The 21,389-nt window shown below is 52.5% G+C and overlaps 6 protein-coding genes across 6 annotated transcripts; 1 reads left to right on the top strand and 5 right to left on the bottom strand.

Annotated features, from left to right (window-relative positions):
• Positions 1-2,179: 2,179 nt before the first annotated feature.
• Positions 2,180-3,881, bottom strand: IUM83_05871 (THO complex subunit 5 B; the record flags this gene model as incomplete). The annotated part of the gene is made up of 4 exons (XM_067930033.1): positions 2,180-2,393; positions 2,481-3,280; positions 3,355-3,779; positions 3,857-3,881. 4 exons carry the CDS (start codon positions 3,879-3,881, stop codon positions 2,180-2,182), a joined length of 1,464 nt encoding a protein of 487 aa, XP_067798300.1.
• A 1,950-nt stretch (positions 3,882-5,831) lies between these two features.
• On the top strand, positions 5,832-6,433 carry IUM83_05870 (Apoptosis-inducing TAF9-like domain 1 family protein; the record flags this gene model as incomplete). Its single annotated transcript, XM_067930032.1, has 4 exons — positions 5,832-5,910; positions 5,976-6,074; positions 6,158-6,255; positions 6,332-6,433. The coding sequence occupies 4 exons, from the start codon at positions 5,832-5,834 to the stop codon at positions 6,431-6,433; spliced, it is 378 nt and encodes a 125-aa protein (XP_067798299.1).
• Positions 6,434-6,530: 97 nt separating this feature from the next.
• On the bottom strand, positions 6,531-8,830 carry IUM83_05869 (uncharacterized protein; the record flags this gene model as incomplete). The annotated part of the gene is made up of 5 exons (XM_067930031.1): positions 6,531-6,950; positions 7,037-7,433; positions 7,525-7,877; positions 7,965-8,140; positions 8,212-8,830. The coding sequence occupies 5 exons, from the start codon at positions 8,828-8,830 to the stop codon at positions 6,531-6,533; spliced, it is 1,965 nt and encodes a 654-aa protein (XP_067798118.1).
• A 1,054-nt stretch (positions 8,831-9,884) lies between these two features.
• IUM83_05868 (putative fumarate reductase flavoprotein subunit) lies at positions 9,885-12,153 on the bottom strand (the record flags this gene model as incomplete). The annotated part of the gene is made up of 8 exons (XM_067930030.1): positions 9,885-9,910; positions 10,038-10,220; positions 10,293-11,232; positions 11,336-11,550; positions 11,642-11,739; positions 11,896-11,944; positions 12,017-12,034; positions 12,099-12,153. The coding sequence occupies 8 exons, from the start codon at positions 12,151-12,153 to the stop codon at positions 9,885-9,887; spliced, it is 1,584 nt and encodes a 527-aa protein (XP_067798128.1).
• A 651-nt stretch (positions 12,154-12,804) lies between these two features.
• IUM83_05867 (Calcium-translocating P-type ATPase, PMCA-type) lies at positions 12,805-16,011 on the bottom strand (the record flags this gene model as incomplete). Its single annotated transcript, XM_067930029.1, has 1 exon — positions 12,805-16,011. The coding sequence occupies one exon, from the start codon at positions 16,009-16,011 to the stop codon at positions 12,805-12,807; it is 3,207 nt and encodes a 1,068-aa protein (XP_067798236.1).
• A 3,623-nt stretch (positions 16,012-19,634) lies between these two features.
• IUM83_05866 (putative sodium-dependent phosphate transporter) lies at positions 19,635-21,185 on the bottom strand (the record flags this gene model as incomplete). Its single annotated transcript, XM_067930028.1, has 1 exon — positions 19,635-21,185. One exon carries the CDS (start codon positions 21,183-21,185, stop codon positions 19,635-19,637), a length of 1,551 nt encoding a protein of 516 aa, XP_067798132.1.
• Positions 21,186-21,389: the final 204 nt, after the last annotated feature.

Genomic DNA, 21,389 nt, shown 5'->3' with positions numbered 1-21,389 from the left:
GGGCCCGAATATCTTCGTAAACCGACCCGATTTGATTTGGAAATGCTGCTAGCAGAGAATGCTGCACGCGGGTTTCCGGGAATGATTGGGAGCCTTGATTGCATGCATTGGTCGTGGAAGAACTGCCCAACTGCTTGGGCTGGAGCATTCAAAGGCAAAGAAAAGTCAAAGACAGTCATTCTTGAGGCAGTGGCATCGCAAACACTATGGATATGGCATGCGTTTTTCGGAACGCCAGGCTCTAACAACGATCTAAATGTACTGGAACGATCGCCATTATTGGATGACTTGGTGAATAGTACTGCTCCGATAGTGCATTTTCGAGTCAATGGTGCAGTGTATGATAGAGCGTACTACTTGACAGACGGAATCTATCCCGCATGGGAGATTTTTCAAGAAAGTATATCTGAGCCAAACAGCCAAAAGGATAAGAAATTTAAAACAGTTCATGAAGCAATTCGAAAAGATATTGAACGTGCTTTTGGTGTATTGCAGCAACGATTTCGTATACTCGCTGTGCCTTGCAAACTGTGGAGTGTCAATGCAATGGGTGAAGTTGTAATGACATGCATAATTCTTCACAACATGATTATCGAAGATGAAATCGGTGACAGTACATTGAACAACAACTATCTATATGAAGATGGTTGGGTGGGCCCAGCGCCACCAGCCCCCCACGGAACATGCCCCGTCACAAACATCATACAAGAGTTGCTTGCTGTGGAAGATGAAAACTCACACTTCGCTTTGAAAAACGACTTGATTGAGCACATTTGGCAAATGTTTGGCGATAGCAAATAGCGAAGTTACCGTGGTCGTGGATGAACTAAGTTAAAGTCGCTGCATCCAAGACGAAAGATGCGTTCGGATTGTTCCCTTTGGCGGCTGAGGTTTGCGTGGCGTTGTACAAGTGATTGCACAACAATTGCTCGTTGCTGTCTTCGCCAACGTGGTTAGTCGCATCATGATTCTCCACATGCTCCAACAAGCCAGTATTCACGGCCACCATGGCCTTACTGCCAGCAGCACGAAGCTTCGCAAGAATGGCTTTGCGTCGTAGGGCAAAATACTCCTTCGACTCCTCGCTGTCCGGTGCTTGCATGAACAGGCTGTAGTGAAGTTGGTGCTCCAATATATCTGCCTTTTTCTCTGACGCTTTTACAAAGCGCAAATGCACGTCCACCGGAAATCTGGTGTCGCTTTGAGCCTTCTTCTTAGCTGCTTTCTGCCCCCTGGACGCGCCAAAGAGCCGTCTACAGCTGCTTTGCATTTTTTACCGGCCGGAAGAGATGTAGTCGTTTTACCGCTCCACTTTGGCTTGTTGCGCAGCTCTTTCCAAGCAGCAAGATACTCGAACGGTTGTTTCGTGCGCTCTTGATATATCTTGGCCGTGTTCTCGATGTACGTCTGCTCACTCCAACCCGAACGCTCTTGGCTTTGCAGCTTCATGTAGATCCCCTCGAATTTTGTCACTTCTGGCTGCATCTTCTTCCAGCGACCTGCAATGGCTTTCTCCGAGCGTGGTTCTGCGTTGGCGCCTACATTTTCGAGCCACTGTTGGTAAACGCGCTCAAAGAATGTTGCCTTCTTCTGACCAGCTCCGCGTATTGGGTCTTCTGAAGTCGCTAGTCACGCGAGACACAGCTGAAGAGTCTCGTGCTCGCTCCACACCACGCCCTTCTCCATTGCTGCTGCAATCCTCCCCGCGACGATTCGAATCTGCACCCATCCGGCGTTAAAACTCGAGTCTTATTTTAAGACCCGAGTCTCATCCTTTGGGACCTCATGAAGTTAAAACCTGCTTTTAAGACCTAGAGGTCCAACTTTGATTGCCGTAATTCCAGCTTTGAATGCGTATTTGAAGTTGCCAACTAAACATTTGCAATATGAACTTTGCGACTTTCGGGTTTGATTGCACGGTGGTACGAAGTAGGTCGCACAAAGGTGTACTACTAGTAGTAGTAGTCTACTACACAGTACAAGATCAAAAGTGCCGGTACAGGTATACTCTGCTACTGAACTTTTTTTTGCTGCAACATCCTTGAGTCTTGAGCGATTCACGCAGAACGTGATGCTCAGCTTTACTTGCTGCAACTCCAGTTTCCTTCCATTGCACTCCTTTTGTCAACACGCACAAGAATGGACTAAATATTCACCTATGTAGAGATAAGAACGCATCTTACGCGGAAATTGGCCGGGCATCGGGGCAGTGGCCGACGATGGTCTGGTACACCATCGAGCCACAGATCTGTGCACCCATCTTCTTCGACTCGGAGAAGCGGCGAATGTCTGGAGACAGTTGAGTCATGCTCGCCGAGTGCACCTTGGTGCAAATGCTACGGCAAACGACGCGTTCAATGCCGTCTTCACAGATCTCGGGGCGAACCACGACACTGTAAAAGAACACAACAAGCAGACAAGTTAGCGCCGCTCATAGCACTGATGAAAAGAAATACTACAGCAGAGAGCGACAAACTTACGTTCCAATGATGTCGCGCTTGACCAGCGTGTTCTTGTTCATCGGGTACAAGTCGTCATCGTCCGCGTAGTCCCACAGCAACACTGCGCATCGGTCCATGATCTTGAAATACGAGAGCCCGCGACTCTCGACAGCCACTTCGTCCTGGCCATCGTCGCTGCGGTAGCGGCAGCCTGAAACACCGTAGCGAATACTGTCCGACGGCGAGTCCACGACCTTGCCGTACGAGTCCAGCTGAGTGTACTTGGGCCACGCGCTGCCGCATCCGAGAATGGCTCCACACGCAGCGAGGAAGATCTGCACCATGTTCATAGTATCGAAGGCGTACACTGCCACGGTGGACGCTCCGAACTCCGTTGAGCTCGTGCTGATCTGCCGCGTGCTGATGTGGGGACGCAGAACCGGAATTCCCTCCGTCTCGCGGAGAACCGTCTGCATTCCCAACTCCAGCTTGGCATCCGTGCAGATGGATGCCAAGTCGCGCGCACGAGAGTGCGGGTCTTTCCGCAGATGCGTGTACGAGTGCAGGTAGCGCCGCATGTTGAGCTCCAGGTTCTGTTGTGGTAGGCCAAGCGAGAACATGGCCTTGAAGTTGTTGACATAGCCGCTCTGCTGGAATAGTGCATAGCGCAGCTGGGCGTTGAGTTCCTCGGCCTGGCGGCGCTTGTGGCGCTGAGCAATAGCCTTCTCCTCCCACTCAGCCACGGCGCCGTCCACGCGCATGAGCTTGTGTTTGGAGCGCAGGAAATCCAGCTGGTAGTTCAGGTAGCTGGCCTCCTTCTTCAAGTTGACCATCTCGTTCTACCATCAACGGCACCACAAGTTAGCTCTTCACCCTATATCTCCCTTAACGGATCCACACAACAACAACTCACTTTCTTGCGGGAACGGTGCCGACGCGCGCTGATAGCGACCTGCGCTCTGCGCTTGGCCTTGCGGTCCTCCGCCTTCGTGTCCCCGGCAGTCCCAGGCGCAGCTTTGTGCACGACCACGGCCGTGGCGGGCTCTGTTTCAAGCGTCGCCTCGTCGTCGTCGCTGCTCTCCGTGGTGTCGCTCCTCCCGCCGGGAGACGACACCGCCAGCTCCTTCGACGACGCCGTCGAGAGGGGCGACGTCGGCTCGGGCACGGACTCCTCGCCCTGGTGCAGCAGCTCCGACAGGAAGCTCAGGTCCATGTCGTCCACCGACGCGCCGAGCATCGCGCCGCCGTCCACTGAACCGACGTCCAGCAGCGTCAGCGTGTCGTCCAGCCCGTCCACCGTGACGTGCAGATCCATGTCCGCCGCGCTAAGCAGGAAGTCTGCACCGATTGGCACAAGTGAGTTGGCTGTTGCATATGCAAAGGCATGGAATGTACGAGGTGGAGCTGCGGCTCACCTGGCTCGATCGAGGCCTGGCTCATCGTTCTAGAAGGTTGCACTCGTCCGAGTCACTTGTGAGCAAAAGGAAGAGTGAGCGAGCTTGGCCTATCGCGATAGGCTTTCAGTAGGGAGCGCAGCCCTAGCCGCTGACGGACTCGTGTGCGCCACACAGGATTCCTGCGAAAAAGAGACAGATGGCAATCTTGGTTCCAGTATGGGCGTAAGAATTAAGCTATTCAAGTAGATTGGACTTCATTTGTTGCAACATAAGTAGATTTATGTTACTACTTGTAAGTAGATTGAAGGCCAACCTACTTACTAAGATTTAGCGATTCAGCTGTCTACCAAAATTGAACGAATTTGCAAACCGTACCAGTTATTAAGAAAACTACGACTATATAAAAGTGTAAAACTTTACGACTTCAGTTTTTTTGTCAAGTTATAACAGCAAGTTTAAATATTGTAATGGCGTACGACTCGTACAAACGAAGCAAAATTAAAGTATTTGCATGGCAAAGAGAGTTTTACTACTCGTGCAAGCTGACGACTGGGGTAAGAGCGTTGAAAGAGACGCTGCATCAACGATTGGTAGGCATGCAATCGAGGAACCCTACGCAAACGACGTCCATTTAAAACACTAACTCTAGTGATTGACAAATTTCACCCGGGTCACTATTTACTTTTGCCCACAAGAAGCAATCACATTAGGGAGGGAGGGGGACTTATAAACTGTGTAGGGTTACTAGAGATGAAATGCCTTTATGAGAGACACTCGCTGAGAAATAACTCCATCTCGACAAAGAATACTTTTTCAGATTCACTCCATAACAACCGCAGGGAAAATTCTCCGCTACAAATGTATCGGACTAGAATGTGCTGGTTCGCAATATTGACTGTGCTACAATACTCCAAATACCGTGTATGCTATTTCGTCTTTACCAACTGTTTCACCGGGTTTATATTTGTGCAGGGTCTTTTATTTTCAGATCCACTTTTTAAAACGTGACAGGATTTCTATTTTATGAAGGGTTTATCATCGGTGAAATCCATTAGTTATAGAACAATGAAGTTTTTGATCACTCAGAGAGCGACCATAGTGAAATTCATATATTCCCGTGTGCAGACAAGGAACCTTAACCAGATAGGGTTAGCGAGGGTTATTTAGGAGGTGTCCGTGCTTCGTCGCTAAATCTTAGTAAGTAGGTTGGTCTTCAATCTATTTCAAGTAGTAACATAAAGCTACTTGCGTTGCAACAAACGAAGCCCAATCTACTTGAATAGCTTAATTCCTCAGTATGGGCGTGTTGATTGCGTACACGGGATGAGACACTGCTCTCGCCCAATCAGCGTTGGGCGATGTCCCACACTGGTGAAATTCGATGTCCCCGGTCCACGCTGCTTGGTTTTATCGCGCGTTGAGAATTCAGCCGGTTCGTCATGCGGCGCTGCCGAAGGTATCCCAACAACATGGGGGGCCAGTTTCACGTAGCTGCCTATAGTTGCTGCGATTCATGTGGACTGCACGCCTCGGTCGTCCTCGACGATCAACGCGGCCGGGAACAGGTCCGCCATCGCGTCCCGTGGGGGTACCACGCGCTGCGATTGATAAGTACATATTATATTGCTTAGCCCACGGGGGCGGCGCCCGGTTCACTTTACCGACAAGGAACACGCCGGCTTTACTTGGTGGCTATAACAACAACAGCCACACCGCATTGGTCTGGAACAGCGCTCGACATCACCGCGCCAAAAAATACTCGAGCTGAACGACTCGAGCACGTTTATTGTTTCGAGATCCACCACGCCGAGACAGTGTGGTGGAAGTTCCACGGTGGAACCAGCCGCCGTGGTTGATTGCTGGCGGTCGCTTTTACCTGCAGCTTGCCCAGTATCACATGGGCGGGTCGCGATATCGTATTTGTAAACTTCAGCTCGTTGAAGTGGATATTTCGTGTACGCCACACAATCGACGAGTTTGTCGGCCAACGGTCATGAGCGGCCTCGAGAGTGAAGAGCTGCGCGTCCGCCAGAGCATCCTGTACACCGTCGGCCGCATCTGCGACGACGAAGGTGTGCTGCAACGTTGCGTCTAACCCCTCCGCGCCTTGCACTCACCCGTGGTCGTGAACTCGCAGCTCAGAAGCAGCAGAGCGAGCACCACGCGCGCTCCCGACCAGCCATGTCCAAGGAGGCCATGGCGCTGCTGGCCGACCTCGTCTACAAGCAGTCGGAGGGTGCGCCCGCTTCAGCGTACTATAAAATAATATTATCTGAGCTAGTAGTCAGCCTAATGCATTTGTTGGTCGCTCTGAATTAGTGATGGCGACGGAGCTGCAGTTCTTCGCACGCCACGCCAACCGGAAGATCATCAAAACGGAGGACGTCACGCTCTGCGCCCGGAAGCACCCCAACCTGGTACCCACTGCAGTGGGAACGATCACTACATATTTATTGCAAGCAAGAAACCAAACTTATTCTGTGGTTGCCTTAGACGAACATGCTGCTAAAGTACCAGCGAGAGACTCTCAATTCGACCTCCACAAGCTCGGCAAGCTCCAAGAAGCGGCGCAGGAACTTTAGAGATTCGGACTAATGAAGTTGTTTTACGATTGCTCTATTGGGTTTCGACCGCGGGTGTTGAAGACACTTTCTCTATTGGTATGCTTGGACTACGTGGGATGTTGAGTGTGTCAGTGGAAGAAACCATTGGCGGTGGAAGGTGATGCTGACCTGCCACTGCCTTTGTTCTTCGTGTCGCTTTCGAGCTGACGGTACTCATTTAACAGTCGGAGAGATGCTGTTTTGCGCCGAATTGCCTCGGGGCTGAGAACCACGTGTCTTGGCGGATTGATGGTACTGTTGGATGCTTGCTGGTAAACCTGTTTGAGCAAGTTGAGCTGCTTCGCTTTGGCTTCCAGGTCGTCAAGTAGCGGGCCAAGAGTTTGTGAGAGTTGAGCTGAGTTATTGCCGTTCGCACCTTCAGATCCGGAGGCCCCTCGTCGATTGTTTGCTTCCATTTGGGCGACAAGATCTTTATAGCGCTTATTCAGCCCCTTAAACTCTTTCTCAGCAGCTTCAACGGCAGCACCAAGATCCTCCATAATCTGAGACTGCAGAACACAAGATTGAAGACCGTCAGTTGGGGTGAGTCTAATCGTCTGGCTTAGTCATGGATACAAAAGGAAGGCTGGCGTACCTGCATAGGGCTCGCGTACGGTTTTGGCGAAGCCGTCGGCACTTTGATAGCCGGTGGCTTGGGCTTGGTACTCCGCCGATGACCACCTGTACCTGCTTTTGGCGTCACCGAAACTGGTGTAGCAGTAGCCTCTCCAGGCGATGGTGATGAAGCAGAGTGCGGTATCTGCTCCGCGTCTTCTTTTTCCGGGCTAATTACCTCTGCTTCGGTGTGTGAGGAACTATGAGTCTTCAGCATTGCTTGGTGATGACTTGAAGTAGACCCTGGAGTTATTGGAACTTCACTGAGAAGTGTTGGCATCACGTACGTCGTGTCACATCGTCGCAGTGCATCCTGGACATTTCCAATGAGTGAAAATGACGGGTGAACTGAGTTACCTAGCAAAAAAGGAATTTCCCTAAGCAGATAAAGTAGATAAAGCAGAACACGAGCAAGTCAGACTTTGACAACATGTCGTTCAGATAGTTCAGGCGGTGACGACAACGTACTTCCCGAGGTTTGCTTCACGTAGCAGTGTCATGTTGTTAACACCTTTTGCTTTTTTCGGCTTCTTCACCGATGGGGCTGATGAGGATGTTCCTGTCGATGTTTTCTTCTTTTTGGTAGATCGCGCAGGCATTTTACTCTGGTGCGCTGTTGAACTTCCTGCTCTTCTCGAAGCCGCTTCACCAGCTGCTGCTGCGCTCGCACGGCTTGCAGCGGTTGGTCGAAGGAGTGTAGACGGGCGTATTTGCTGCTGGAGCTTTTTGTTCTTCTTGATAGCCTGGTTTGCGGCATCAGTAGCCTCCATCACTTTCGCGACTAATTTCTCGTTCAGCTGCGAGATCGACGCTACAGTTTGCTAGTACAGAGACATTAGTCAACGAAAATCAGTACCAAGTCGATCACTCCTGCTGGCAATCAACAAAAAGGCTGTACTTCGTAGTACCTCGGAGTCCTTCAGCCGCTCTTTGCTCTCAGCATGGTTGCTGGATTCACGTTGAAATTGTGCTTCAAGCAGCTCATTCCGTTCAACTGCAGCTTGCTGATCCTGGCGAACCTGAGCAAGCTCTGTTTGTAACTCGTTAATGCCTCGCTTGTGCTCGCTTTCGAATTCCTTCATTTCTGTAGATTCATCAATCCTGAGTTAGCTCATCATCAAGGTCCTGTTTTATTTGCTGCCACATTCCTCTTACCAGCTTTTAGGCGTGTTCGGTGCGACTCGGAAATCTGCAGCTGGGCCTCTAAGTCGTCTGCCTTTGCCGAAAATGTCTTCGTGAGCTCTTGGAAATGCTGCAGCTCAACCTGTGTAGCTTTCCTTCGCTCTTCAGACTTCACCAGCTGCAGCTTTAGCTCCTCACGGTCACAACGTAGAGCATCGTAGGCTGCTCTCGCAGACTCTTTCGTTTGCCCTAGTTCATACAAAAATTTCTTCTCCGACGAAGCAAGCTCCGCCTCACGTTTCCTTGCGCTTACTTTGGCTTCTGAGAGGTCTTGTTTCAAGGTCTCGCGCTCTTCTTCCAATCGACCGATCTTGTCCTGCAAGGCCTTCAGGGCAGATAAAATAGCTCGACTACCTTGAGCTCCACCACCCGTTCCACCATTTCCAGTACTTGTTTTAGTGTTGGTTGGAACAGGAAAAGTCAGACCTGGAACATACTTTCCGGGTCCTCCAAATGGTGGCGGCGGCGTGCTGAATAGTCTCTTGTTCAAGCTAAATCGATCATTTCCAGTAGTGGGATTTCGCTGCATGTCATTGAGCTTGTCAGCAGATGAACCACGCTTGAGCTTGAGGTCATCTCCGCTTTCCCGCATAGATTTTGATCTGGGTTTTGCTGACCCGGTTGCCATAAAGGGACTTTTACGTGGTGGGTGAAACGATGCATGCCTAGGCTTCATCAACCCAGGATACTCCGTTGGGCGAGTCTGTTCAACCTCTGAGACTGTGTCCACCCCTCCTAATGCCGTTGCCGCGGTTAGATACTCGTGTAAAGCTGTTGCTGATGATATGTTCGGTGCTTTTGGTAAAATGGGATTGTAGTCAATGTCATCGTGTCGGGCCAACTTCTTCAAGGTAGCCTTCAGTTCTTCCATTTCCTTGCCTGGTGTCGCAGGCGAATCGAGTGACTGCATTGAATCGTTCAGTGACGTTGCTGTGGCACACTTGTACGCATTTATGCCTGTCTTACTGATCCCGACAGGACACTTCATTCGTGGAACCCGTCGGTGCTCAGGCGTCTCCACGCCTTCTAATGAGCCACAGCTGTCAGAGCTGAGGTCATCGCTCTCTCGATCAGAACCAATATCGCCATTACTATCACTTCCCGATTGTTGCTGCTTGTCAAGGTTGTTAGAAGTCACCGGCCGGTTGTTCGCTGGAGTCTTCCGTGGGCTGCCAGGCCAGTACGACTTCACTATCCTTTTAGGTTGAGCAGAACGGTGACTGGTTTGGGGGTGTGGACTGCCGACGATACTGTGTGGCGCTTGAGGTGACCTCTTTTTGCTGGTACTGGTGCGTCTGCGACTGCTGCGCTCACCCCATGCTGAGGGCCGAGCCTTCCGCGGAGAAATAAGGATTCGGCTGTGCGAGGAGATCTCTATGACCTGCTCGCCTTCCGATGAGGACCAAGACTCGCTGTCGCCGGCATTTCCCGAGTCGTACACAGCGGTGGAATCCATTCCTGCAATGAACACTTTTCGATAACGAACATCGTTCGGGCGACGTTTCCACGAAAGCAAGAAACGGCTGTGAGATCAGCATTTGAACTCCCGGCGGCAAGTGCATTGATCAGATCACAGCCTACGACGATAACCTTAGCGATACTTTCTACGCCTCCTTACTTCATGGAAGTGGTGGCGACATCGGGACTCAAAGTCTGGAAGCCGCAGCAGCACCTGTTACGGAATAGACCAAAGCAGACCTCCATTTAATTTTCTTGCTTCTTGAAGCTTTTTGCGGTCACTTCGTAGGAGGAAGCGGGGGGAACATGCAACACAAATTGAAGGTACATGGTTCACTGACGTAGCGTGCTGACGGCCTGCTGGGCCGCGACGCGGCCGAAGACCACGCACTCCGCGAGCGAGTTGCCACCCAGACGGTTGGCGCCGTGCAGGCCACCCGAAACTTCGCCGGCCGCAAACAGACCCGGCACGATGTCGCCGTTCTTGTGGATCACCTCTGTGTTCTCAGTGATCTTGACACCGCCTGAAATTCAACACGGATAACCCACGGATTAGAACCACGAAAACACTTCAAGGCTAAAGAACACAAACATACCCATGGTATAGTGAACTGTGGGCGCCACCTCCATAGCATAGATCTGAATTGGCGTGTCGATGCTGGGGATGCGCTGAATGGGGTATGGGAACGTCTTCTTGCCAAACGGGTCCTCTTTGTTGCCAGCGGCAATATCAGCGTAGTCGTTCAACTCCTTCAGCAGAGACTGGGGGTCTTCAAAGTGGCAGAACTTAGCCGCGTCCGCCACCGACTCCGTCAGGGTCACGATACCCATGTGCTTGTAGAAAGGAAGTTCTGATGCCATGGCCTTCGCGCCGTCCTCGAACAACAGCATGTAGGCTTCCTGGCCAGGCTGGGCAAGCATAGCAGCTGAAGCCTTGTCACGTGTGGTCAGCTCGTCAACAAAGCGCTTTCCGTTCTTGTTCAGCAGCACTGCGCCAGATCCACGGATGGCTTCGGGGGCCAGGAAACGCGTGCCAGCTTCACGGTCCTTCGGGTTGATAAAACCCGTCGGATGAAGCTGAACCTTATCCATAAGCGTGAGGTCGACACCAATAGCCTCCGACATCAAAACACCCTCGCCCTGAGCCCAAACGCCGTTGGTGGTCGGGTATACCTCCATACCGGGAGCAAACCGCTTCAGCATCTTGTGGCTCGCCGAAAAGCCTCCCGTCGTCAAGATGACTGCCTTGCTGAACACCGAGAGGGTCTGTCCATCCGTCAGCTTGAGCTCCACACCCGTCACAGTCGGCGGGGCCTGCGTCTCATCTGCCAGCAGCAGCTTCTTCGCAGTGGCTCCGGTAAGAATCTCAATGTTGGATCTGGTCGCGATCTCCTTCTGCAGCGTGCTGATGATGGCGAAGCCAATGTTCGGTCCGCTCTTGTTGCGGTGCGTGCGCTTGGCCGAGTGGCCTCCGAGCTGCGACAGCACCGACAAGTCTACTTTGTAGCCCTCCAAGAACTCCTTGGCGCCGGGGGTCTGCAGAAACGCACACCGCACAACAACACAACACAACACACCCAGCCACCACTGATCAGCTCAAACCCCAAGCAAGGCGCTCCAAACTCCTTCATCCACGCACCTTAGGGATGAACGTGTCGACGATTTTCTCGACCGCGAGGCCACCGCCCGACTTGAGCGTGTCCTGCGTGAACAGCGGCTCGTCCGCGGCGTCCAGCGCGGCGTTGATGCCGGACGAGGCCTTGGCCGAGTTGCCTCCGACCTTCTTCTCCTTCTCCACGAGCAGGATCTTCAGGGACGGGTCCAGGTTGGCCGCCTCCAGGCTGGCCGTGAGTCCTGTCGGCCGTTGCACCAACGGTTAAGCTTAGTCTCTTCAACATCATGCTGTAGCTACACTAAGCAGTAACTTCCTGCTGCAGTGACGCACCGGCCAGTCCGGCGCCGACGATCATGAGGTCCACGTGCTTGTCCATGGCTGAGGAGCGTTGTTGTTGCTGTTGAGTGGTGACCTGCTGGTCAGGCGAGCTGCCGGCCATGGTGGGCAGTTGGTACAGGTACAGATAGGACACGAGGCTGAGGCTGAGCAGCACGGGGAGCGCCACCAGCAGCACGAAGGCGGGCGAGCGGCGTTGCTGCCGGCCCGGGAAGATAGAGGAATAAACCATCATCACCTAAGCTTACCAGGTGACTCGAGCCTTGTTGAATGCCGCTGCGCTGCTGACTTCGGATCCTGCGCGCGCGCCACGAAATGAGAGTCGTAACAAAGAACCGTTTTGCAGGCGCGCATCTTTGCGTCGCGTACCGGTTAAAAGGGGTATACCTATGCAAAGTGTCGGTTAGCGGCCGCCTTCAAGGGCGAGGGGAGAGTGGGCGGGTGGACGTACATGTCCTGCTGGGCTGCAGCAGACAGCGCCGCAAGCACCGCGTGCTGCCCAGCATGGAGGCAAGTGTTGAAATGGACGGCGAGGGTGCCAGGAAGATGCAGCGTGATGAGTGACTTGATGCGCGGCTCTTCGTGTTTTTGACGCGGTAAATGACCACATACGTAGGGTACCTATCGCCGTTTTCTTGACATACCAATGGTGTATGTTACCGATACCATGGACTACTGCGTTGAATGGCTAAACATACTGTGCTTGCGGATATTTCTGCAAGCCAGACTACTAGGGTGCTGGGATAGGAGGGATCTGAATTAATTTGTTCGGTTACAAGGGTATTTCATATTTTTACGGGCATATCCTGCGCCTGCCTCGCTGAAAGATGCTTCAATGATACCGGTACATGTATTTATCTCGTAGAGGCAGATTCGCAGATTGATGAATTCCGAACCCCTCGCACACATAGAATGATAAATTAAACATTACAATGCGAGTTAGAAAGTCTAGTCGAGCTACCCGCGAAGCACTGCACCGGTTCGACATGCCCACGCATATACATACACCTTCTGTTAAATCACTACTGGTATACCAGCTCTAACTTCAACTTGGTCTTGAAGTTGTGCAAAGAGCGTCTCCGCAGAAATGAAAATGGTTTACTTTACGTTCATCGCCATCGTTCTTGTTGAAACAAAATGTACACTGCGCACTGTGCCTACCCTTCAGTAATTGCCTTGGACTGGAGCGCCTTCTTGAAGGCCTTCACAACGCGGAGCTGCGCTAGCACACGGGCGATGGTAACCACCCAGAGTTCCATTCCACGCGACGACTTGGTGTCGTGCAGTGGCTCGCTGCTGTCCTCGCGGCAGAAAGCCATCCAATTGGGCGCATTCTTGACGGATATGCAGCGCAGCACGAGGCCGAGCGGCAGTGAGATAAAGCCCATTCCGATGCAGGCGAACCACTGACCCACGCTCAGCGGGCTGCACTTGAACCAGTCGCCAGTGTGCTGAACCATCACGTACTGCATTACCACCTGAAGGACGCACACGTACAGGAACACGCGGTTCTTGGTGATGCCCGTGAAGATGTTGATCTCGTCATGGATCTTGCGGCAGTTGAGCTCGTTGAACAGCTGCGCCCACACGAACGTGTTGAAGACGATGGTCATGTGCACGGTCGGGTCGTTCTTGACCTCTTCGTCCAGGTCAATGACACGGCCCGACGGGATGTCAAACCACTTCTCGCCCGTGAACACGATCGCGAGCATGAGCGCGAGCTGGAAGATCGACTGCCCAATTATGTGTTTCACCATTTTCTTCGAAATCAACGGCTGCGTCTTCGGATACGGCTTGCGTTCCAGTAGAGCAGGCGTCGGTTCCTCCGTTGCCAGCGCCAAAGAAGCAAACGAGTCCATGATGAGGTTCACCCACAACATTTGGACGGCAGACAACGGAGACTGATCCAAAATGACAGCTCCTATAAATGCGAGCACAACTGCGGAGACGTTCACCGTCAGTTGGAACTGCAGGAACTTGGCGATCGAGTCGTACACGTTGCGGCCCCACTTGATGGCGTTCACGATAGAGTTGAAGTTGTCGTCCATCAAGATAATGTCCGATGCGTCCTTGGCTACAGCCGTGCCGCTGATGCCCATGGCAAAGCCCACGTTCGCCTTCTTCAGAGCAGGAGCGTCGTTCGTGCCGTCACCAGTCACAGCAACCACCTGAGGGCCGTGCGGAACGACGTTGCTCTGCATCAGACCAGAAACCAGAGTGTACTTGTCCTTGGGCGACGAGCGAGCGAGCACACGGAGCATGGGCCAGATCTTGTCGAACTCCGACTGGATGATGTTGCCCTGAGCGTCCAACACGCGGTTGCGAAACGTCTGGCCGTCCATGACAAGCGATCCATCGCCCGGCTTAGTGATGCCGCACTTGCTGGCGATCGAGCGCGCAGTCGTGATGTTGTCGCCCGTCACCATACGCACAGTGATGCCGGCGCGGTTGCACTGCTGGATGGCGCCAGGCACCTCTGGACGAACGGGATCCTCAATGCCGACAATCGCCACACAAGTCAAGTTCTTCTCCACATCTTCGTCCGACCAGTTGATCGTCTCCTCAGCGGGCACATCCAGGTCGCGGTAGGCCAGGCACAGCGTACGGTACGCCTGCGAAGCGTACTTTTCAATCACCTCGGCACCGATCTTCGCCTTGCGAGAATCGTCCAGACCCTCGAAAGAGCCGTCCACGCGCTGCATGTTCTGGCACAGGCCCAGCACCACCTCCGTAGCACCCTTCGTGTACACACGGCAAGTCGTCGCGCTGCGACGCACCACCACCGACATGCGCTTCTTCGCACTGCTGAACGTCAGCATGTGCACCACCTCGTTGTCCGCACGGAGCCCAGGGTACTCCACGCCACCGTCACGGATGAACTGCAGCAGAGCACACTCCGTCTTGTTGCCGGTGTGCTCGGGCAGACCGTTTTCCACCTTCGGCGGCAAGATCTCGGCCGTCGAGTTCACTGCAATGCCAGTGCAGAACGCCTCCTTCGTTGACTCCGACAGAGCACCGATTCCAGCCGAAGCGGACGAGAACTCCTGGTCGCCGATCCACAGCTGCATCACCGTCATGCGGTTCGTCGTCAGCGTGCCCGTCTTGTCCGAGCACACGGTCGTGGCGCTGCCCATGGTCTCACAGGCATCGAGGTGACGCACCAAGTTGTTGTCCACAAGCATCTTCTTCACAGAGTAGGCAAGCGAAATAGTCACGGCGAGAGGAAGACCTTCCGGGATGGCCACTGCAAGTACAGTGATGGCGATAATGAAGTAGTTCATGTAGTCGTTGATGTATCCGCTTTTCCAGGGCTTGTCCTCTCTTCCGAAGGTATCGATAGAGAAGTGAATGGACATGATCACGAACACCAAGAGCGCTACGAACACGGCAAACTTGCTGATCAAGATGGTCAGGTTGTAGAGCTTGCCCTCCAGCGGTGAGTGACTTCCAGAAATGTCCTTAGCGGAATTAACTTGCTCTTCCTTCACTTGCTCTTCTTTCATCTCCATCACGGAGTTTTTCGGTGTCGCAATCTCCACGTAGACCTCACCCTCGATATTTGCGTTTGCCGCCTCCTTCGCAACGGGCTCCTTTTTCTTACCAGAAGCGGCGTTGTTGATTAGGTTCTTGATGATGCCGGCTTGCGAGTTCTCGCCCACACAAATGACTAGCATCTTGCCCAGGCCCTCCATCACCTTGGTACCAGATAGCAGGAAGGGGCGGTCACGGTTTTTGGGGAGCAGATCGGACTCACCCGTCATAGCACTCTCGTCCATCTTGATCTCCTTCTCGTCGAAGACGATACCATCCGCTGGGATGATGTCACCAAGGTCGACCCGAACAATATCCCCGACCAACAAATTCCACTTAGTGACCTCGGTGGGCTGACCGTTGCGGATAACTTTGATCTTCTCGTCTTCCTTCACAGCATTCAGCGTACGAAATTGAGCTTCCTTTTGGTAATCGTTCGTGGCCGTCACGAGAATGACCACTACAACGGCTAGGATGATACAAGCTCCTTCGAGCCAGCCGGTCTCCTTGTGGTCGCCCACCGTGGATGCCAAGACAATGGAGATGAAACCAGAGATGGTCAAGATGACGATCGTAATATCGTGGAAGGCGAGCCACATCAACTCCAAGAAGCTCTTTGATCGCGGCGGCGGCACATAGTTCTTGCCGAATGTATCCTTGCGGCTCTGAAGGTCGCCAGCGTTACTAGAGTCTAGTCCTTGTTGTAGGTCGACATCCAGCGCCGCAGCCACCCCTTCAAGTCCTCCGAGGTTGGACAGCACTTCGTGCTGTTTCTCTTGGGGCGTTTCCACCAGTCGGACGAGGTCCCCCGTCACAAACTTGAATGGCGCCATGGCTGGGGGAGGGACAGAGTGTGCTGGGGCTTCTTCCACGACGACTTGGGCTCGCTCGATCGGAAGTGTGTGACCTCGAAGGAGGAAACAAAAGTGAGGACTGGTGGTGCGCGCGCACGGTGTTGCAGTTCCCTGGGATTACCACCCCGCAGTGGCGCTGCCACGAAAAGTTATTATAACCACAGAGTTCTTCAAGGATTTACCGCGCGAATGGCAACACTGTGCAGTGTATAGATTGCACATCTACGCAAATCTACGCAAACGTGCACGCGAAATGCAGGCACACGGTATCCTGTGTCTTTCGCGAAGACCGGCGTGGTCGGACTCCACAGCCCACCGACAGCGACCACAAACAAATAATCGGAGTGTCCTCCTGCTGCAGATACGCTATCCAGCGTTTCGCCGCGCAACGTACCGAGAATAAAGCTCGACCGATTAATCGGGTCGTATTAATCGAGCACGACAGCTCTAATCGAGGGGATCACGAGCAGGAATGTTTGTACGGGGGCGGCGGTCGACGGGGCAACGGCCGCCGTCAAGAGTGGCCACGCGACTGCGTTGCGAGGCCATTGGTCGGAGGCGCGTGCCTGCCTCGTCGGACACACTCACCATCCTGCCTCAGCGCGAGCCTCGTGTGCGCGAAGACTGTGGACCAGCACAGCAACTTGTTGCCTGCGAACCGGCTTTTAGATTCTGGGCTGCTTGAAGCAGTGCAGTCCGAGCAGCAGCAGCGCTTCCTATATGAATAATGTTCGGTTCGATCCGGTGGAAGAAGTGGATTGCAGCGGACAACCAGCAGCAAAATACCTCAGTACATCCCGTCAACGCACAGTACGATTTGTGTGTGAGAGTGTGTGTGTTTGTGGGGCACCTTCAACAGCTTATTTAGTCGTAGATCGGGGTCCCACTAGTCGTCGTTTAATCTTTCAAAAGTAAAACATGCTACCGGTTTCAGCGCCTAATAGCGAATTGATACTTGTTGCTTACGAAGCGATCACTCATAGCGTAGTCGCAGACTTGACACGTAAAAACTTGTGTGAGTTATGAATGGGGAGATTATGCTGTAATGTAATAAATGAACTAACGAGAGATCACAATTTTCCGAAGGAAGGACGTTTGCGTGGGTGCGCGATACTCTTCACGTGCCATGGTATGATACCAGCAGTATTCCTTGTGGATTTGGTGCCCAAAGTATGCCGTTCGAGGCAACGTACTCACTTAACTATCATAATGGACAGTGGCGAGACCGGTTTCAGTCAAGATAATACCATAACATGGTAAGGCAACTGAATTACAATAACACGGTAACTCGGGGGTAGAAGTAACCCAATCCTCTACAATAAACAGCCACACAATTGCGTCTAACACCCGCTTTAGAATACATCGAATATGCGTGACAGGGACAAATTGAATGTACGGAAGGTTCAATTACACGTGAATGCAACGTAGTCTAGCTGCCTAAATGTAAACGTATTTCACCTTGATGTCAGCAGGACTTGTCCTTGGTCGTCACCTACATGGGCCAGGACGAATGGTGAAATTCTTTACGCAGGATGGCAAAAAGGCTCCGGGAAAGCTAGCCTGCTCCAATGAAACTGCTACTCTCATTCGTGCCTACCTGACCCGCTTATAAATGGCTCGGTGTTTTACAATGTTGAAGGCCTTTCTATCAGTGATTTCGACCCAGCTAGCCCTTCAGGGACAGAGACCGATTTTCAGTGTTGAAATGAGCCGTCACTCGGACAGTATGCCATCGCCATGTACGAATGTTCACGAAATGTATTCCCAGCTACAGTGAACATTTGGGCCACGTCGAAATATCGCAATTAGCGAGACAGCGAAAGGTAACAACTCATACTACCGTAGATGCTCACGGCGGCAACAAGCTGTCGCCGACAACAGCTCGGTGGGCAGCAGATGACTGTCTGAATAGGTCACGTGGACCGCACTGTTTGCTAGGTAAATATCAGGGCTGCATGAGCGTCGCTCCGCGGTACTGGCTGCCTGAAACAGTTCCATGCGCTGCAGTTGCTATATTAAAAGTGCGCTGTCAGCCGCTATTCAGGGGCATGCGATGTGTGTGGATGAAATGCCTACATATAATGAAAAATGCCAAAACGCAGCAACCTTGTTGAATGCCACTCAAGTGCCATTATTGGCTCATCACATACCCTGTTTAATGTGATATGTGATGTTGACGATCAATCCGAGTTTAATACCTGCTATTTTGAATAGCCTGTTTGTTTTACAAATTAGGTTGCTATGTTGACCCATTCGAAATAAAATATTAATATTGTGGTTTGCAGATATTTTGTCGCTCGGATTTAGGGCTTAGATCGATCTCTGAGATAAAATAATTCGAAGACATAAACATGCGACATGGTAGTAAATCGACCTCCAGGTGTAGGTAAGTCGCACCACCTCTTCCTACTAAATATAACGGGCGCATCGTTGGTTCTCAGGACACCGAGGTAACGTCGCCGGCTACTGCTACTCCGATACGGCTCTGTTGGACGTGTTTAACGGCTCGTTAGCTTCGTCTGTGAGTGCACTAGCGGCTCCTGTATCGCTGGGCTTTCCGCTTCTCTGTGGCGCGAGCAGCTCCCCGCCATGTAAGACCACATGTTGATACTACGCTACCATTTTACTTTAGGAAAAGCGTTTCGTATGAACTGCTGTAGCTCCTCTAAATAAAATGTAGGGTGGGCTTTCACGTACTTTCGAACACGGGTTACCACGTCGTTCGGCCAACGCGACGAGCGGTTAGTTCGATCTCCTTCATCAACCACACCATCGGTCAAAAACAACTTGTACCGACGTTGCAGTGTTCGCACGTTAGGCCCAAATATATCACTAACATACTGCATACATATTCCATACACATGCATAAGAAAAACGGCTCGCCAACGGTAGGCGAGAGAGTACATGCTGCAAGGTGAAGGTTTTCGGAAACTGCGGTGCTTCGACAGATCGGCAGCGCGATCTGCCGACCACTCGTCAAGTGTCCAGATGTAAGTGTCCAATTGCATATTTTATATATATAAAGCGCGGCATTTTAATCCGTACACAGACATCGCGATTTAAATTAAATCGGCCCGAATTTCGTTTTTGGATCGGCAATTCGACCACAGATAGCGTAAATCGAGATCGATATCGAGGCTGGCGATTATAACTTGGAGGATTTAATGGCCATCTGTTTTTATATCGGGCGCCAGATATTATAACTCGGTCAAAACACTAGGTGAAAACGACAAACGCATTGCAAAGCATAATACCTACTCTTTTACATATAACCAAATCAATGATAATACATGTGACAAATGATTTATCTGTCTCCAGCTTGCCGGTTTACCAGTGGAGAAAACGGTAGCAAGAAACATCTGAGTCGGAAGCTTGATAAAAGCAGAAGAGTAGTTGCTCGAGAAGAGAAAATCCGACGGATGTCGCTGCCTAAATAAGCATTTGCCTACTATTATATAATAAATGTTGCCCAGTGGGTAAAGTACACCCTATATGTACGAGCAAAATGCCCGCTACCATATAGATACATACCTATACCAGGTATGATAAAAATAAGGTGAGATACATGTATTTGAATCACTGGACAAACTAATTACAATTGCTTAAACCGCATTGTGGGGGAGGTTCGACTGGGTGTGCGACCTGGCAGCCTCGCGGGCTTCCTTGGCCTCGCGCTCCAACCGCTTCCTCTCCAAGAAGCCGTGCCACACCGAGCGGCCACCCATCTTCGAGTACCAGAACACGAGCCCCACCAGTGCGGCCACCACAAGGACTGCGATGATGTACCCAAGCACCTCCACCGCTGTGCTATCCGCGGTGCACATGTACACGAGTCCCAGCAAAATACCGGGGGCTACCAGGAAGAGGATCACCAGGAAGAGCACCGCCGACATCGACCACGCAGCACTGAAGAACGCTAGCGAGCGAGCCCAGCTCAGAATGGGCTTGCGGGTGGCCGGGATCGGGTAGAAGAGCACGATGCCGAACACGTTGAACCAGAAGTGCACAAGCGCAATGGCAACCGAGTCGGACTTGCCCGTCACCAAGGCAGCCAGCAACGCCGTGCCGGTCGTGCCCAAGTTGGCTCCGATCACCAGCGGGTAGACTTGCTCGAGCGTAATAACACCCAGGCCTGCCAGTGGGGTAAGGGTGGACGTGACAACCGTCGATGAGTGCACGCAGAAGGTGATCATGGTGCCGACGATGATGTTGATGTAGCCGTTGTAGTTGAGCAGCTTAGAAATGAGGCGCTTCGTGGGGCCCATGAACACCTTCGCCAGCATCTTCACGAGCGTGAGCAGGGAGCAGACCAGGATACAAAAACCAATGACGACTGTGATGGCGCCGATGCTGCCGTCGCTCAAACTGGAGCCCTCGAAAGCACCGGAGGTGACGAACGACTGACCGGGTTCGCACACGACGTCGCCAGTGGCGACGTCATAGATGGCGTCCTTGTCCACGACCAGGAGTTCCTGTGTGAGAGGGTTCACGACGGCGTCAACGGGGCTTTTGAACGATCCGCTGTTGGTCTTGGCATTTGACATGGCGATCGACAGCTCCTCGAGCGGGTGCAGAACAACCTCGATAGGGAACAGCACGAAGACCGACCAGAGGTTGTACATGTCGTGCACGGTAGCAGCAGCCATGGCGCGCTGGAATCGGGCTCGGTCTCCGACCTGGCCGAACGCCACCATGATGCACGTGATGCACGTGCCGATGTTGGCACCCATGATCACGTACACGCCCTGGCGAATGGTCATGCCGCCGGATCCCACGAGGGCCACGACGATGGACGTCACGGTGCCGGAGCTGTGCAGCAGCGCGGTAGCGATGGTACCGATCATCAGACCAGCCACCGGGTTGTCGGCAAAGTCGAAGGCACCCTTGGTGTCGCAACCGAGAGCCAATGTGAAACCATCGCCGATGAGCTTGACGGCCACCATGAAGAAGTACAGCGCAGCGAGCGACGCAAAGCCGTAGATGATGCCCCAGAGGATCTTCTCCTGCAGGGACATCTTCGAGTAGGAGTCTTCTTCATCATCTTGCTCGTCGACGTTGTGTTTCTGGTGGCAGTCACTGGCGACGGAGCTAGCTCGCGGATCAAGGTTCGGCGTGGTCACCTTCTCGTAGTCGGTTGAAGTGTCGTGAATCATTGCGTGCTTGTGTTTGCTAGATGAGTGTCAAATCGAAAACTGAGGTTGACATTGAGGCGGCGAGGAGCTGTCGAGGAACCCTACTTGTCAGGAACCATCCGACCATGGGCCACTTGGCATGCAAGCTCAGTTGGTGTGACCTGGGCGTGTGGGCTCGCTTAGTTTGCATAGATCCGATGGTCACGATTCTATTTGTCTGCGTTA

The sequence above is a fragment of the Phytophthora cinnamomi genome, assembly GCF_018691715.1.
Source record: "Phytophthora cinnamomi strain GKB4 chromosome Unknown Contig10, whole genome shotgun sequence".
NCBI classification, from domain to species: Eukaryota; Oomycota; class Peronosporomycetes; order Peronosporales; family Peronosporaceae; genus Phytophthora; species Phytophthora cinnamomi.
The sequence above is the reverse complement of the archived record's forward strand: the minus strand, read 5'-3'. Positions and strand labels throughout refer to the sequence as shown.